At 37.5% G+C, this 19,600-nt stretch overlaps 2 protein-coding genes across 4 annotated transcripts in view; one reads left to right on the top strand and one right to left on the bottom strand.

Annotated features, from left to right (window-relative positions):
• LOC137261825 (tRNA (guanine-N(7)-)-methyltransferase non-catalytic subunit WDR4-like) overlaps positions 1–9,882 on the bottom strand; it is a 114,686-nt gene extending 104,804 nt beyond the window's left edge. Inside the window, exons 1-2 of one of the 2 annotated variants that reach the window (XM_067799617.1) lie at positions 9,696–9,882; positions 7,266–7,357 (exon numbers count right to left, since the gene is read on the bottom strand). In XM_067799617.1, the coding sequence (XP_067655718.1) occupies positions 7,266–7,339 (74 nt within the window). In that variant the 5' untranslated portion in view covers positions 7,340–7,357; positions 9,696–9,882. Of the gene's footprint in view, positions 1–7,265; positions 7,358–7,496; positions 7,525–9,695 lie in introns of those variants that run through there. The other variant, XM_067799616.1, reaches the window with a different exon arrangement.
• Positions 9,883–12,282: 2,400 nt separating this feature from the next.
• The window catches only part of LOC137260929 (one cut domain family member 2-like), a 36,853-nt gene continuing 29,535 nt past the window's right edge, over positions 12,283–19,600 (top strand). Inside the window, exon 1 of one of the 2 annotated variants that reach the window (XM_067798490.1) lies at positions 12,283–13,476. In XM_067798490.1, the coding sequence (XP_067654591.1) occupies positions 12,453–13,476 (1,024 nt within the window). In that variant the 5' untranslated portion in view covers positions 12,283–12,452. The remainder of the gene's footprint in view (positions 13,477–19,600) is intronic. The other variant, XM_067798489.1, reaches the window with a different exon arrangement.

Raw genomic sequence — 19,600 nt, 5'->3', positions numbered from 1 at the left:
TTTTAAAACAGAATTATATTTTTCAACTATAGTGCATCTTTACTAAAAACATGAGCATAACAGAGATGGCAGCATCATAATTATAATGACTTTCATCATAATCATGCATGTTCACTTCCTTATGAATGATGGAACATCACAGTCTAGTTCTTACTCCTCTGTGACTCCACCTTATTTCAGCCTTCATAACCTTTCTTATGTGTCAAAATATAGCTTTAATATGTGAAATGTGAAAAATGGCTTCCTTGCAATATGCTGGTACCAGTGTTTGGCAGCCTAGGCAAATAAAGGGGTCTGTGACTAGGTTTCCAGTAGTTCTTGAAAACAATATGGTATAAAACACACATATTAATATGCATCCATGAGTGAGTCAGTCAGTCAGTGCTGCAGAACAGGAACTATATCAATCTGACTGACACACAATACTGTAAAACGAGAAAATGTTGTGAGCAGGATATTTTTATGAATTTTGTGCTCGTCCTGAACTTGCAAAAGTTTTAAGACACAGAAAAGGTAACAAATGTTTGGGATCGGTTTTCATAAGATGTAATGCCTTTTGCTGTAGCCACAACAATGTTATTGGTGATGATTCTCCCATTATCACAAATGGAATGTACATGTTCTCTCATAAGGTCATCAAGTTCTCTTAACAACAATGGCCGGCCTCATCATTTGTGAACAAGTTCCACAATGTTTTCAGTTTTTTTCTGCTAACATTTTGGCCAAATAGGATTGTTTCATAGATTCTACCATAATTTCTCCAACTTGCTTCTGTAATACTGAACTTCAGTGTTTAGCTGCTCTGGTATTTCCATGGTCGATGGCATATTTAGCCGTTTTTGCTCTAGTCATAGGGGAAAAGTTCTTATTCTCACCCTTGTGTTGGGTTGTGATTGTGTCTAGGGTATTATCCATACTGATTTGAATGGTACAGTTTGCAGCCATCAAGTGGGCATGTTTCTCGGGTGTTTCTGGTAAGGATATGTCTGATAGCTCGAAATTTTACCACTTAACTATAACAATATCATGATACAAGTTTACCAATCTAGCGGAGTTCATCTCATTGACACTTTCAGGGTTAAGTGTCTTAATTAGAGACTGTTTCAATCTAGTCTCTTTGCTCTGCTTTTATGCCCTTGGTCAGCCTAGTTGAGCTGAACTGAACAATGTTATTTTTGCATAAATGGGTGCCTCTCGTAAAAATAACAAGTTGCAGAACAGGATGAGGTATCAAGGATGTAAAATTTTAAAGGCGGAAAATTTCTCGTTTTACAGTATATTCAAAATAGACATAATATGATCATTTCATTTCATGATTGGTGTCTCCTGAATCATGCTGCTGAACAACAAATATACGTGTCACCTCCTCAGCACACACACATGCTGTATGAGCTATACTGCAGTTTGATATTCCCGCTTATAATGACCGATATATCAAACATTAAAATCGTCACAATTAACACGACGATGGGTTAGTGAGACATTATTTGCTAGTTATGAATACTGGTATGAAATGTACCTCCAAAGTTTGCATATTGTTGTCATATTTAATGACTACAATGTTAAATAACACTCACTTATTGCATGCAATTTAAACAAAAAGACAGCAATATTTACAAGTTTTAGATGCTAAAAAGATGATTCAGTTTTATTCGTCCGTATCCAATATACTAAGTGTTCATATTTGAATATTAATATTACATGTCTACATTAGCCACCATGTGTAAATACATAATGCACAACAAATCACCAGAACCCAATTAATTTTGACCTGCTTGCGTATGAGTATACGTATAAAATGTTTCATGAAAAACTACAGCATAATGTCTACACTTATTACCCAACGTAGCCTTGTCACTTTGCATACCTGTATGTATTTACAGATCTTTATTTACTGATCGAATACACGCATCATGTACCAATGAACTTCACTACAACGAGCAATGCAAAAAAGGGGGCCTGCGTGTCGCTTATTGCAACTTACGTGTATCGACGTTTCAAGCTGATGCAATGTGTTACACACTTCAGGCAGCATGTGGACAGATACAAATTAGATGTTGTCACCTGATGCTGAATTTTAAGCAGGAGTAACTTTGAGAATTTCAACACATTGATTAAAATTTACCAGTAGTCTGGTTCAATCAAGAAAAACTTTATAACATTCAGAGACAAAACATGAACAATAACAGGGAATACACAGAAAGTAAAATCATCTGTAGTAATGAATCAAATTAACCACCTAAGTTCCCGTTACTATTCAAATGGTTAGTGCAACCTTGTTATTCATAAACCCTCTAATCCAGAAATCCTCCTTTCCAAATATGGGGAAAATCAACCTTTTCACATTGGAAATATTCTGTTAAATTTTAGAATCTTACTGAAATGGTTCAGCCTAGCTAATAATATATAACTGGTGGACTTATAACAATTGTTTTAACCAAATCTAACAGCATCTAACATCAAAAACACATTATCTGTCATTTAAACGATATACTATCCTTGATGAAATCTATTTACACGTCTGGTTTAATATCAGTTAATAATTTTGGATGTCTTTGGACTGGCTTCACAATATTATTTACCTACATCAAAAGCCAGGATTTAAGCTTACATCCCCACAAATGCAGAAACAATCACCTGAAGAAGGGGTAAAAAGTAACCCAGAAACGTTGTATTATACAATAAAGGAGAATTTAAATTAAATTCACCAAAGTCTAAATGCCTCTCAAGAATCTCATAAACATATTAATTAAGTCAACTCTTAAAACAAATACTATTTTAAAAGAAATCAATGAAGACACAAATAACAGTGGTGTGTACTGGTCAATATTGATAAAAGTCATGACATAACAACTGATCATGAAAAAGCTAAACCACAATAGAGAAACTCTTTGTGAACATAAACATTGTTCTCACCATGTCTGGAAATATGTCATTGTAAACAAATCATGAAAATCATTGTTCCATGTAACGCTTACTGTAAGGTTGAGTAGCCACAGAATCTCTTAACTGCCATTAATTACACAGCCAGATGTTAATCCTTCTGTGAGCTTCTTTGATTAACCCTTATCTGACTTAATGGTCAGTCATCCCTAACAAGCTAAGCAATTGTTGTAATGATTAAAGGAATGTTTATGTTAATGATTTGATCCTGGTCATGTGACCGTGTCTACTTAACCTTGGTCAGATGTAGAGAGAATCGAACATGAGTCTTCGGTGTGACGAAAGGACACTTTAAGCACTAGGCTATCCCACCGCCCAGTTTCTTTTGATAATAAATTTCAGTTCACTACATCACAGCCCCATCATGGTTGAACCTGTTTGAAGAGGCTTCAACAGTCGTGCTTGTAAAGTGTAGCTCAAACTCTGTTCACACTAGAAACAGTATCTGTGAGACTATTTGACCATGGATTGACTAAGGACCTGAGACCAATCTATTTCCTATCACAAATCAGTACATAAGTACAAGTTACAGTTCCACAGCTTGGCCTGATCAGTTGAATACTAATGCATTGTGTGCAGTATTGTGAAGAGGTGCACCTTTGTCAGTTGATTGTTAACATGTCTGAACTGCCGCGACAAGGCAGCCATTTCACATCTCAGTGTCGAGACACTGTCAGCAATGACCTACCTTTCTTTAAAAAAGAAGCTACAGATGGTTTAATGCTTCCGATGCATGCATCCTCCACACGAAAGTAACATTTTTAACATTCCCTGCTCCTATATTTAATGAAGTTAACTCGACCTGTCGTTTGTGCTATTTGACCTCCCAGGTCATGCGTATGTACTATGTAGAGTAAGTCAGGTCAAGCTGAACAAGTTGTACCTCTGACATAAAAAACACACAAAAACACAACCTGCGTTTAGATATTCTTATTTTAGAATTTATCAACTGTAGTTTAGCTGTACCTCATGGGTTTCACATCACCAACTGTCGATCATCTCCACCTCATGGGTTTCAAAACACCAGGCATATGTCAGCTGTACCTCATGGGTCTCACATGACCATGCATATGTCAGATGTACCTCATGGGTCTCACATCACCAGGCATATATCAGTTGTACCTCGTGGGTTTCACATCACCAGACATGTATCAGTTGTACGTCATGGGTTTCACATCACCAGGCATGTATCAGCTGTACCTCGTGGGTTTCACATCACTAGGCATATATCAGTTGTACCTCATGGGTTTCACATGACCAGGCATATGTCAGTTGTACCTCATGGGTTTCACATCACCAGGCATATGTCAGCTGTACCTCGTGGGTTTCGCATGACTAGGCATATGTCAGTTGTACCTCATGGGTTTCACATCACCAGGCATATGTCAGCTGTACCTCGTGGGCTTCACATCACCAGGCATGTAACAGCTGTACCTCATGGGTTTCACATCACCAGACATGTATCAGTTGTACCTCATGGGTTTCACATCACCAGGCATATGTCAGTTGTACCTCATGGGTTTCACATCACCAGGCATATGTCAGCTGTACCTCGTGGGTTTCACATCACCAGGCATGTATCAGCTGTACCTCATGGGTTTCACATCACCAGACATGTATCAGTTGTACCTCATGGGTTTCACATCACCAGACATGTATCAGTGGTACCTCATGGGTTTCGCATGACTAGGCATATGTCAGCTGTACCTCATGGGTTTCACATGACCAGGCATATGTCAGCTGTACCTCGTGGGTTTCACATCACCAGGCATGTATCAGCTGTACCTCACATTACCACCTTGTGGATCAGCTGTATTTCATGGGTTTCATTTTAACAGCTCTATTTGCTGATAATTAGTCCTGTGTAATTTCCTAATCCTTTATTTCCAAAGGAGTCATTTCCTGAGTGAGAACAAGCTGTTGTACTGAGGTACTTGAACACTGCCTGCCTTCATCCATGCTAGTAAATTGTCACATATTGACTATCAATTAGCGATTATCAAGTTCTCAGGTGCAAATATTCTGTCTCAGGTGTAAAATATGGTAAAATCCCACAACAGAACTAAAACAAATATTCCAGTTTAGGTTATCAATACAATATAGTTTTATCACTGCATCAGATATTTAAATGAACAGTATGACAAAAAAAGTGAAAATGAATGAATACCAAGAATTAAATGATTTCATTCAATGTAAAGTAAACAAACAGAATTTTGAAATATATGGACTTTTAAAATCAGAATTTAATAAAGAAATACTACATAATGCTAAATTTGACAGCAACAGATGCATGGTTTAAACCCAAGACAAGTCTCTGTTATCAGCGCTGACTACCAGAACAAAATCATTTTCCCTAAATTCTTAGTTTAGTTTAGCAGAAAAGGGAGCGTTCGAAATATCTGCCTGCCTGACTGCTCAGGAGGGGTTATTTTCAACACTGACTGACAGATTCCCAAATATACTTGCTCAACAATATACTTGCTTAAAATTTAGACATGCACATGAAGATATTTATCATATTTCAGTACAATAAATCATTACAAATGCACTTGTAAAAATACAGTAAATAAGTAAATTAGTATTTTTTGAGGGCATGTCAATTTTGGTCAGGGCTGGAAAATTTTACATCCATCCAGCCATGTGGTCTGGCTGAAATTTTGGGGAGTTTCATACCCTGGATAAGGATGCAGATTCTCTACATTATTGTATCACATGAGATGTTAACGTCTGAACATGAAAAAAATATATTAAAAATATAAGACATTAATCACAACCAAACATCAAACTTTCTTGAGAAATAGTCATACATACAATAGATTTCTGTATTGTTCTTTAAGAAGTTATTTCCCCCTGTTGTGATTAGTGCTGTGTTTTCAAGTCAGTCTTGCAATTTACACAATGAACTGATTAAATAACTTTTGTGTGACTTCTTTGAGAACAATTTAGACTTTGAAACATATATTGTTAACCTTCCATAACCTCTGCATGCATTCAGCAGACTAAAGGATAATTGTTTCAAGATGTTTTTCTGTTCATTTTTGGCAGATCCATAATCAATTATTTGTAAAAGTATCACCAAATTTTGTTACTATGAAGGAAAATCTTCTTCTCTCTATCCTATTTACAAATACGCACAAAACTCTATGAGTAAAGTCTGAAATACAGATTACCATTCTGTCATCTCCATAGATGAAGACAAACTTAAAGCTCCTTCATTACAAACATTTTCTTTCAGTGCTATTCATAAAAGGAACTAACATTGTGACAGATAAGAAAGTTTTTACAACAACTTGCTGCTATGTAAATAAAGAAAACCATTGCAAATAATTCATTTTCATGGCCAGAATATCATTATGTACCAATGCTCAAAATACAAGTTCATATTCATGGACGAAAACAGTAATACTGTCAAATAATAAAAATATGAAAATGGGCAAAATGACAATTTCATTTAATCATACATTCCAGAAAAGAATTTTGAGGCTAAACCACAAAAAAATATGACTGACTCATAACTATTTTGTTCTGATTGAAAGAGGAAAAGGGAAATCAGGGAATGATCAGTAAATTCCATAAATCGTTCAGAAAAGTGATTATAGAAAGATCACAGGAACTAAATATATTTTGTCAATACACCAACCAGACCAACTATATATGTACCTGACCCTACTACTGGTTATTGGCTAGGGTTAAGAGCAGATGAATTTCAATAATATCTTGTTTTGATCATTTCATATTACAATTGATCTCCAGGTATGTTATTGATGACACATGACACAGATACTGCTTCAACAACGTACCAAACATTAATATTTAGAACACACAGCTATAATGAGATTCGCCCCTAACTCCTGTAGCTATCAATAGTATTATTGAAGAAATTATCGGGACAAACAACAGTGACATTGTAACCTAATAAACAAGTAAGAATGCAGGTTTGCAGTTCTCAGATATTCGATTGACAGGGTCGTTTTAACCTGATTCCTAACTGCAGCAAGTCAGACAAGGAATATTGACAACGAGAATAAGGTGGAATCGAATATTTCATACTGGGATCGTGCCGTTGACGAAAACCCGTCAATAGCTATAAATTAATCGAGGGTTGTAGTAAACGTAGTAAATTCCCTCACTGGGTGATTCCCCAAAGTCTGTTTCATTGATAGAATGTATCGATTTGCATGGGATCGATCCCGCATAGGCACGAGCCGGTTTGTCAACCACGTGTTGAAAGATTAACGGCCGATTTTGGCAAATATACAGGCATAAACGATCTTAGCACTTGTTTTTACAAATACAAGACTAATCAATGATAACTGAATTACCCAGTGTCACAAAACAACACCGCGGCTGAACTTGCCACAGCGACTTTGCCATGCTTCCTTCTAATTGCCGCCATGTTAAAGCCTTCAGCCCCCTATAACAAACCAAAACGTAAACAATGCATTTATTGTCACTTCAATCGTACAAATTTTCACCTAATAGTTATCATAATAATTAAGAAGAAACCATCGTAAGTCAAAACTCTAACTCCCAAGTGTAATCGTTTTACAAACCCGCTGCGCACTATCCATTGACGACGTGAGCGATAAAGCAGTTTGTAACGGATGCGCTGATTGGTCCGATGTAGCATCGGGATATTGACAAGTTTACGTCAATATAACGGAACATGATTCATGAATATGCATCGTTGAGAACAAAGACCCGCCCCTTTGAGGTGTTTGTTTTGATTGAAAAGAGGCGGCACTTCTAAGCCCAGTGTGCTCGGAACATCGGAACGTGCCACTGTGACTCGTTTGACATTAGAATCAATTCTGTGAGAGCCGTATCCACTCGACTACCTTAGTGTTCTACAGCATCAGAAATTTTATCAACTTTCGAAGATAAAATTTGCTCTCGACTTTGCAAAGGAAAACGATTATAAGATATAAGTGCATGGTATTCACGAAGCGAGCACACAATATCTTATTCAAGCTATATACATTATATATTTCTAGTAAAACAGAAAAAATTAATCGCAAAATGTTCTGAGCTATATTACGAACAAACCAGAGATTGTGGTCATACACTCTGGATTGTTCACATACGCAAATTAATGTTTATGGAATATAAACGTTATACAATACTAGATGCAGGGAATATTACATGTACATAGAAATGAACATGCACTTTAAACGCTTTGAGGACTGTTCCAACTGTTGTCATGTGTAATATTTTAGCTGGTCATCTCAAGCTGTACAGACGGATGTGTCGCAAGCAGTCATTTGGTCGAAAACCTATTACAATATATATGTTTCCGTAAAATAAATAATAATTACTAACGAATGTTTTTAACACATGCTGTGTGTTAAATACAAACAAAAAAAAATATTCACGTAATGAGATATCCGATATAAATTGATCATTAACCATATAGCTTATTGCTTATTTGAGACATTGGCAAAGAACTTAGCAAATAAGTAAAATTGTAGTTTGCAGGTTTGCAAACTTAAAACAGTTTACTTTTCCACGGGCGAATAGATGCGCCTGGAATAGTAAACAGGGAAATTGATAGAATGTATTCTTCGTCTTTGTGCTCTACCATCAGGGGCGTATGTCTATAATCGCATCAACTTAGTCTGGTAATTGTGTAACTGCACGCGATTAATCTATTAACATCACGTCTTCCATACGAATGTGTATGACAACGCTACCGATATATTTCATAAGAGGCATTCCAGATATGCGTAGGCTAAATTCACTGACAAACGCAATAGAAACGGTCTTCTTTTCATTAAAAGGGAAATCATAAATGGTTTTAATGCATTTGGTCTACGTTATAAATGCAATAAATCATTTTTGTATATTTTCCTGTTGTGTTTTAGCTCGGGGTTGTATTGTGATGGGAACGCTGCATACAGGTGAATGAATTACGAGAAAGGGTAATTGTTTCTGTTGACGCGAATAGGACTTTTTTTCAACACCGTTATCATACAATGCCGGATTTGGAAGATGTATAAAAGGGGAAATTAGAGCTCTAACATACAGTGGTTTTCATATGCACATACCAGCTTTTGTTATCGTTCAGGTTATAGCCTCAGGGGGTCTATGAATGGCGTTTTAACACCTACAGATTTGTAACTCATCTATTGTTACACGTTCTCTGCCACATGTCCAGTGTAATAAACAACTAGACTTCCTTTGCTCACTTTCAAGTTTCTAATAGTAAGATTCTCTTACTAGTACAGTAAGTTTATATGCTTCACAGATAATCCCAAACAGATGAAACTCGTTCCAGTGTTTCTAATAGCTGTAGTTTGGGGGAAGAAATAAATTCAACATGAAACTGACAAATCTTATATCAGAATGAATGTGATGAGAAGTACACTGAAATCGGTGATTAGAAATATGTTGTGTCCTGTAGTGCTGGCTGTGGATGAAGATAATAAATCTCATATATCACACAAATCGTGAACCACACACACACACACACACACACACACACACACACACACACACACACACACACACACACACACACTTACATAACCGACATTACACTATTAAAGTTTATATAAGGTAGACATGAGCAATTCGTATGAACAGTTTGTATTGACTGACACGCGTACATTACAAGAAGGAGACTTTAACTATACTGTATGTGGTTGTATCTGACTACCTGAGAATAAACTACACGTGCATTTCTGTCATTTGTAGAACCTCTTGCCATAGATCTTATACACCATCATCCGACCTCCTCAAAACCATCCACTTACCTACGCAATTAACAGTCCATGTCTATGAGAAATCCACATCGTTTATACATTTACGTAAATACGCAGTGTGGTATCCGAAGTGAAATTGACATTAATCCATCTCAAAAGTAACCTTAAAACACAAAATTCTTCCTCTTAGCAGCAGCAAAGGAAGGCGTTTGGATGATGCAACGGGAATTACCCCTCTGAAGCGCTTTATTATTTTGCATTGATATCAAGCCTCCATGCAAGGAGAGTTATTGAAAATCAGTATTTTGGCCATTTCTGCCTTTGATCGCCTCGAAGCTGAGGTAAACCGACAAGTAACTATTGAACAAAACGCTCGATGAATCGAAAGTCAGCGTTTCAGTTACCTGTTGTTCCGACAGGGAGATTTACGTGTGGACAGAACCGTCAACATGTTTCTGAGAAGAAAACAATGACTTGTAGGTTTTATGTTATGTTGTCTCTTTGTTTAACTTTTGCAGCTAGATTTAGTCCTTTAGTGTAACGACGAGGACAGGCAGCCCGTGGAATCGTAGCTGAGGGGGATATATGAGAAGAATTTACCGTTATCACCCGGCGCGTGTTTTCTGATAAAGTACTTATCGACGAGAAGGATAGTCCTTGAGTCGCTGTTCGTGCATGGCTGCAGTATCATGAATTAAGAGTCAAAGTTTATGTATTCCTCGGGGAATAGGTATTTGTAGAATTGTTTGCTGATGTTAAAGTTCAGAAATTCAAAATTACTTATTGTATGAATTCCTTATCTGTGCTTGTATAAATATGTTTTTCGGTGTGAACTGAGATGCTTTTCATATGTGTCTTTCAAAAGTCATGCGTGAAGTTAATTTTCTATGCGCCTGTTGCACATACAAGATCATTCACTTACATCTCCATGACTAATTAAAAGTTGAATCTCTGTATACACCGCAATACATGATAACACGTGCATTAAAATAAAGGAGCGTTAACATCTTCGTCCCTTATCTGAACTAACACAACGGTGATTTCACCGACATTTCAAAATTGCCCACAACAAATCCGTGACGTGCAAGCTCGTGGCGACGATTGTACACTCGCACGCTTTCAGTATAAAGCTACTCAAAAGGTGTATCCTGCATGACTTGTTTATTTGGTTTGTTTCAAACCACCGTGGTCAGTCTTTGTCCTTTCACGCTTTAGTTCATACTTACACCTGTCCGATAAAGTTGCTATACACACGTCAGTCCTTCACAACTTAAGGAAACTATGTGAAAATTTAATATATGTATTTGTTTTGGTGATACTGTCACGACAAATGACGTGCGTTCCATGCTGTGTAACGCATGCTCTCAACGCGGTATATATAACACAATTGTCATTTCACATAGGGACATCAACAAGACAGAAATTCTGCAACTAGCCGTCTCTTAAGCTAAAGCACATGCAACCCGATTTATATCAACTTACGAAACTGAAACGCCATTGCACACTAACATGTTGTGTTAATGTGTTTGATACGTTTTCGGAGCATAAAACAAACAAACAAACAAAAAAGCGTCAGATAAGAAAAGCTGTCTAAGTATTCAGTGATTAAAGACATCGTTTTCAAATAATTTATACTACGTCAAAAGTTGAATTGCAGTCTCACGACTCATAGATCTAATGTATACGACTGGGACCTCCGTCAACAGTGCTGAGGTCTGTCAGCCTCAGAGCGCAATTGTCTTGTATATGCAATGTGATTTCACACTCAGGTGCCAGTCTTAATTATCAATCTTCACAACAAGGACCCCGTCAATTATTCATAACTCGGCGCACATGCTTGTAAATTGTGCGCATGTGATAAACAAACAGTCTCGGCATACCGACTGTGATACTTTTGTCTTACTGTCGACAATAAACAATGTTTAAATGGACTTTACTGTTCTGGAAGTTTTCCTACACAATTATTAACCAAGCGTTCACAACTAATTAAATATGTTTAATTTGTACTCAGTCGAACCCCTGTTTACGATCACACAATGTGAAGGTATTGCACGGGTGATTTAATCAAATAACTTTAAATCAACGTGCACACATCAAAATGTTATATAAAGTATATACAATAGTTACATACCTGACTAAAGAGACTATTTTCCGTAATACTGTAAACAATACATGTAAGTAAATTTTACTTAAAGTTGATGAAACGCCAAACTTTCAACACTTCAACGTTATACTGGGTATCTCCAAACGAAGTGCTATCAATATTTTAACACAGGTATTTAACTGATGCATTCACAAACAAACATTAAACTTTTCAGAAGTCGGAGGAAAAAGTTTTCAGCAGAAAGACCTTATTGTGGAAAAAGAGAAAATAAACTTTACCTGTTCATTTATTCATGCACAAGAATATTTACCTATGCGATATATTGTTATCACTTCTCCAAAATGGAACTATCACAAACAGGTGATCATCAAATCACATGTAATACCCGGTAGGTCTTAAGTGTGTTGGTTGCACACCAAGACCAAACTAAAGGTAACTCGCTAAACGTATGCGAACCCCGAACGCTTAATTATTTGCGCACGCGTATTGTGGTTTTTGAAATGCGCAGTGCGTTTGTGCGCAGGTCGTTGGGTTACAGCTGTCTAAACATGGCGGATCGACCAAGGCTTGGAGATTATTGTCAGTTCCCCAGCGTACGTAAATAGCCCCCTAAACAGACCAGCCAACCAGCAGATCGCTAGCAAAGGTTACAATAAGTGACAGTTTATCATTCTTTATTGTTCGATCGGTTGTTGATCGTAGGAATGACGATGGAAAACATGGGGGAGCTCCCAACGAGTGATCAACAAATCAGCGATTCGTCGTCTGTCAGCACAACCGCGGCGCCCGCCAGTAGTAGCACAGCCAGCGAGACCGAGTACGTGAGTAACCCCGAGTTGTCCGTCTCGCCTACTAGTATATCCCGGGCAGACGCCATTCCAGTCAGTGTTAGCGGCATGATAGACAGCAGTGAGTTCCGCTCCCAAATGGGGGAGGCCACCTACCATACCCTCAATGGTAGGATGTCCCCCAACTATAGTCCTACTAACAGCTACGCAACGCTCACCCCTCTTCAGCCGCTACCGCCGATCTCAACTGTTTCAGACAAATTCAGTCATGTTCCTTCGTCAAATGTCAGTGGAAGTTTTACCTTGATGCCTCAGAATAATGGGATCGGGATGGAAATGAGCCCATACCGCTACGACAAGATAAGTATGGGAATGAACATGGGGCCATCTCTTGGTGCCACACCTATGACCATGATGAGCAATAACTACCAACAAGGTCTTGGATACGGGTATGGACAAAACGGCATTGGTTCGCCTAAACCCGAAAGCAAAATGCATGTTTCGCCTACTTTTGATTCACCGTATTCCTCCACACCAATTCGGATTGACCCTGTGTCTGCCCGTCTTCATTCTCCAAATCCAATGATGTCCCCTATGAATGGTCTTCATGGGTCAGCACCAACTCCCTCTCCACACAGTGAAAGTCCACAGCGAGACAGACTGGGGCCAGGATGTGAATCTCCCAATAAGCAACAAGAAGTTGAAGAAATAAACACAAAAGAGTTGGCACAAAGAATAAGTAGCGAATTGAAGCGCTACAGCATACCACAAGCAGTTTTTGCACAGAGGGTACTATGTCGGAGTCAAGGGACTTTGAGCGACTTGTTGAGAAACCCAAAACCATGGAGCAAACTCAAGTCTGGACGGGAAACATTCAGAAGGATGTGGAAATGGTTACAAGAACCAGAGTTTCAAAGAATGTCAGCTCTTCGGTTAGCAGGTAATATTCCTCTCTGCGCTTTCCATTCTTTGTTTCAGTATTAGTATCCTTCTTTGAGTTATGTCATTTACACTACTGCTTGTAAGGAATAGCTACACACCCACACTTCATTCTTTCAGTCTTGTATCTGTCTTATTAGTAGTGTGAAAAGTGAAACACATCCTGACAGATTTCTCACAAAAACAATCTGAAGTTGCTGCATAAAGTTGGATTTGATCTCCTGCATTGGAGAAATAGCCTAAGACACGTGTTGTATGTTTTGACTCAAGTTGATCAATAAATTGATGTCAAGGAGTCAGCCAAATTGATCCTAAAACAAATTATTTGGATCATTTAGATCAGAGTGACAGAGTGATACATTTCATATCACTGTCTCTTGTACTGTTTCTGCAATACCAATGTGTAACATTTTAGCACATAGTCGCATGATTCATGCACTTATGTTTCACAGAAATAGTGACATTCTATTACACTGTGGCTTAATGTTGTAAAGTGTTATTATTTGGTTTAGCTCATTGTAGAGTTTGTAATGGAGGCGTATAAATTGTGTATCTTTGTACAACAATTAACTACTTTATTCCAATAGCACTTATGCTTTAGGATGAATATGCCCTTATGGAAAAAAAAAACAGGTCTAGACAATATTTTAGGATTCTTTTTCATGTGATTGCTTTTGGACAGTGCTGAGCTTCGAAAACTGTTTTTAGAAAAACTTAAAAATAGCACCTGACAGCTAGCTGAAACGAAAAATACAAATACAATTTTTCTGGCAGAAACATTGATGAAACAATCTTCATCAGCAAATGCAAAAATATTTCAAAGCTGTTTTTAATTTAGTTTTGTTTGTTCTGTGGATGCTGGGCACATTAATATTCTATGACAATTCATCCTCTTTTCTCTCTACTACCGGAGGTTATTAATGGCTTCAGAGCCTTGTACCAAGACAATAATCTTGGGAACAAAGGCCGAATACTGTCAGCTACAATGGCACACAGACTCGTGCTAATTTAAAGTGAAGCCCTATAAGGGTTGTAGCTACATATAATTGACCAGCGGTTCACTGTGAGGAGCCCTAGGGACTGATGGCCCCCACTGCATGCAGGGCAGCCCCGCTCTCCTGCCAGCTGGGCTTGTAGAGATATTTCACAGATACCTGGCATTGCTCACACCACTCAAATCAAGCACTATGGTTCTACGGCCAATTTAGATAAAACATTACCATTGGCAATCTCATTAAGAAGAACTAAGGCCCTGTTTAGGAAGAATTTACCGAGCATTTTATAAGATTTATTCCATTTATGTCATGAATATTCCAAATCAAGGTCAGAACCAGTGTTTTATAATCATATTTTCTAAAAGCTCTGAAGGTACAAGAAGTCACCCAAGATACTAGGTTTGACTTTGTTTCTAAGCCCTATAACAAGTGGGGTTGAAAATCCCCATTTCCTTGGCAGCTCTCTCAGAGCAATCTGGTTGCCTAGTTACCACTTTTGTTTCAGAGCAAGTTCAGAGTGTTCCTGTTTGGCGCAGTCGCTATGACATTTTTTCAGTTGCAGTTCACTGCTTCATAATAGTGCCATGACAGGGCTGTGGCAGTCGAGCGTTGCCAAGCTATTTTCTCGTTGCTGTACAAAGCCAACCCAATAGGATGGATGGAAGTAGTGGTAGACAAGCTCTATTCATGGCTCGTAGAGCCATTTCTACCATTGTTTTATTCTGTGTTGCCCAAGTCAGTGACTAGTGTGTAATTTGATGAACTAGATTCTCTTAATTAAGATATTGTACCAGGGCACCATGTGTTAAATTGGATTTAAGATTTTGTTTTTAAGGGTTATTCTCAAGCACCAGGTGATACTAGAGAAATTACTTTTGCAACATGCTTTCAGCGATGAGTTGAATTTTCTAAAACATAGTCTTTGCGGATGTAGACTTTCACTTCATCAAGATTTCAGGTTCTTATGATCGCCCTCAAAAATTGTTTTATCAAGCCTGAAAAAAGATGAAGCTTCTACAGATACATGTCCTTATTTTTAATCAATATTCATTCTTGTATTTATTTTTTTTCATCCATGGAACGGATTCACAACAGTAAAATTCATACAAGCACCTGTCATTGCTGCATTGTGTACCATTGTAGTATTTGGTGCAGTTACGAAAATCTTGATGTATAACACAGGATAGTTTTTAAACCTGATCTTTACCTACTGTGAAAGATCTAAATTTATCTGGATTCTTTTTATTGACAAGAAACTCCCTGAAGAAAATAAGCTAATTGGCTTGGCTGACATCTGCGAACTATTGATCAAAAGCAGTAGCGTAGAGAGTGAACAGGCATTCTGATGGATAGAGACAGCACGAATTTAGTTTTACGCCAGCAATATGAAGCAACGAGCTCATGCAGTTTTATCTGCTGTTACCACATTATAACAATAAATAAAAAGGAATTTGGCTGAATTACTTCTGAGATCCCATATTTGTCAGCAGTTGCTATTTATATGTGTGTGTGAGTGTCCTCAGGATGTTTTAGTCAAGAAGAGACAACTGCTTTTAACTTGAGAAAGAAAGGATATAATATAAAATCTAAAAATGTCGAAATCTATATTAATTATTTCTGTTCTTTTATACATGGCGAAAAGAACAGAAATTAATCAACTAGTGTCTGTAATTAAAATATGATATTTTACTTATTGTCTGAATTTCAAATAAGTAATAAAGGATGCATTATCAAGCATGGTGAATGAAATTCATATATCCTGGTGACGGCCAGCTGTAGCTGTGACATCACGCCAGCCTCTCTGTCTCTCTCACGATGACAGGTGGAGAATGGCCGAGTCTTTCACCCATATCCACTGTCTAGGTACAAGCAACTCCCTGAAACAAAGAGATTCACATTTAGGGAATAACCCTTGCCCAGAGGGACAATCCCAGGCTTGTGGCTTCATTATCAAAGTGGTGTTTAGACCATAGCACACAGCTAGCGTTTCTTTTGATGTTAGGAAAAAAGTTTAGTTTGTGTGTTATGCATGAGTGATGTTTATGGCTGCCGGATTGTAATATCCAAATGACACATTTTAATGCTGAGCCTTGGAGATACAGGTAGTTGGTTATGAAAAAAAGATTAAGAAATTTGTCAGGTTTGAGATTGATAATGTAATTGTTTTTCGAGGGATGGAGATTTCCTTGAAGACTAATGGTTCGAAATGTCAAATGGGAGAATAATGAACATTTCATCATGCTTGTAACATTGGCAGTTATTAATGCTCTGTAGTTGTCACATTTATATGGCAAAGTTGAGACAAGTCCAGTCTTTGGGTGTAAACATTATTGCATTGCCCCAAATGCATGGTGTTATTATGTTTAAATCAATGTCCAATCTAGCAATCAATAAGCCTGTATACAATCAGAATGCATATTGCTTGAACAGATACAGGGAAAGAATGATCACAGTTGTTTGTTCAATCCTACATTCTATTACCCATGACATAAACATGCAATCATACAAGTCTTCAAACCCTACAATCATGCTAATTGTCATGTGAATTTCAAAATTACTTTCATCATTGACATGTGATGAAGTGGTTTTTGTCTGTCCCTAAAGCCAAGGCATCTGTAGGCGATCTTTTGTTCAGGCCCTGTGCCTCCGGTCTTGTGGAGATAAGCTCCTTTGTGTGAGCTAGGTGTAAATCATAGGTGTGACTGACTATGGTCAGATCTCTTGTCGGTCCATTGCTGACTGGCAGGGGTACAATGGGAAAGGTGTAGAAACAGATGTGACTGTCCAGCCTCGTTGAAGGAACTCTGTAATCTACTGGTCCTCAGAAGCAGATTGGACCCTCTGTCCACTGTTTTGGGTTGTGATGAAATAATCCGCTAACCCAGTGGAAGCTGATCAGGCTTTTTGACAGAAGTTTGGCTAGGGTTTAAACTGTAAGAAAATTATCCACTGACCCTCTAGAAGCAGATTGGGCCCTCTGTCCACTGTTTTGATTTATGGTGAAACAATCCCTTCCCCAGAAAAGCAGATCAGGTCTTTTTGACCAAAGGACAACCATGGCTTGGGTTGTAAGGAAATGATCTACTGACCCTCTCGAAACAGATTAGGTCTGACCACTAGTATGACTGTGATTTGGGTTGTGATAAAATAAAAACAGTACCGAACCCTTTGAGCATGTTTTTAGGGTCTCCCTGACAATCATGTGTTGTGAATAGGATATGGAGCATCCTAAACATCCAGCAATATTCCTGGCCAATATTTTGAGAAAATGTCTTTAAAAATTAATTGTTCGAAGAGATATGAGTGTCTAAAATATTCCAACATGGAACATATTTTGTTTGCCTTACAGCAATATATTAGCATGGGTTTTCTTGATGAGTAATGTACAGACATGAATATATGAGTCATGATGTAATGTATACATACAGGTGTTTTCTAATTGAATACTGCCATGGGTGTGTCCATTATCTTCCTCATCCAGCCTGTTTCTTCAAAATGCTCAGCTGTGCCATGGAGATTGCAAATATGCCATGTTGCTTTGGACAGAGAGGACAAATTCTGAACAATACTGGCTGAAAACCTTTTAGTTTGTAAACTCTCTTTTTTCAGTTTTTGACTGAAATATTATATATTATATCAAATTTTCTCATTTGCAGGCTTGATTATCAGAAATATTTTTTTTCCCCATTTGTATATGTTTATTTTAATGTGGATGCCAGAATTTAAGTTTGGAATCATTCAGTGAAGTCAGCAACTATTGTTTAAACGAAAGCAAGTATGAATGCTGTTAAATATGATATGCTTGCTTTATCAACATATAAATAATTGTATGTTCATGACTTTGGTGAAGATGTTGTAAATGCCAGGACATACAGCGATTGAATCGATGGCAAGTGAGTTTCATACTGCCCAATGTTTACCTACAAACCCAATAAGATTTATACACAAGGAAACGGACAAAAATATCCTGTTAGTAAACCCGCCAAGGTTGCCATGGAGACACACGGATTGTATTACCATCTGAAAGAGATTCACCTTCTAGGGACTGGCTCAGAATTGTTATATATCTGTATTTCTCATCCTGTTGTGCTCAAATTCACATCAACAGAAAAATGTCTGCATGTGACATTGGTTAATTTGACAAGTTCAATATGCCTCCCGGTTTTGAAGGTATTATAATCTTTCATGATTTGCACGCACACGCTATTGAGTAGATCTCTCAAGTCACAACATTTGGGGCAGGAATTTCGTTTATCTTTTAGTTATGACTTCACATGTTACTGTTGACACAATGAGATCTTTTTAATCTTTTGTCAAAGTTTCCTCCAAATTTTATCAGTGTCATGTAATTGTGTGTGAACTTGTAATAGGAAATGTTTCCTTCGAGAGTACCTTGTTCACCAAGTTGGTCGTAATAATCAAGAATAATCATGACATCTGTGGAATTGCAGTGATACTCACTATTGGCGTCTCTTCATTTGTGAAGTGAGCGAGTTTGGCGTAGATCTATCTGACAGGCAATAAAGCTGATCTAGGCTTGTAATTGACTAGACTCGACTCAATAAAAGAAAATTGCAATTGCTTTTGTACATTTGTTCATCTGTTTTAAAGTAAATCAAATCATTTTCTTTCATGTTCTTAGTATAATTGTCTAAAGCTTCATGAATGTTTATTTTTGGTACAGCATAATGGGCAGTAATAAAATATGTTTCAAGCTGAAACAATCTGTATTTAGGATGGATAGTTTTCAGGATAATTTATATTTCAGTCAGATACAATTATGACATTTCTGCTTGAGCGGATAGTGTCAGTCATTTGTTCTATAAATAACTGTATATTCATCTCCATGACAATGAAAGCTGCTGTACAGAAGCTGGTGGGCCCAGGTGTATCAGGAAATACAAGCTCAGATGCATATTCATGTTCACTTTTAGCCTCCAGGTAGTAAGGCCCCAGAACTGGGATATCGTATCAGTCTGCAACTCAGCGTATAATGTTGGTGAAAGTGATGTAAATGTAAGCTTTCAGGGGATTGACAGAATTTGAAATTTGCTTTTTATGTGATGATATCTTGGTAATATTTTATTTTATTAATTTTCAGTCCATTATAGTGACAGTTCACAAAGTGTG

This window comes from Haliotis asinina, chromosome 14, assembly GCF_037392515.1.
Source record: "Haliotis asinina isolate JCU_RB_2024 chromosome 14, JCU_Hal_asi_v2, whole genome shotgun sequence".
Lineage (NCBI taxonomy): Eukaryota > Metazoa > Mollusca > Gastropoda > Lepetellida > Haliotidae > Haliotis > Haliotis asinina.
This window is presented reverse-complemented; position numbering and strand designations above follow the sequence as displayed.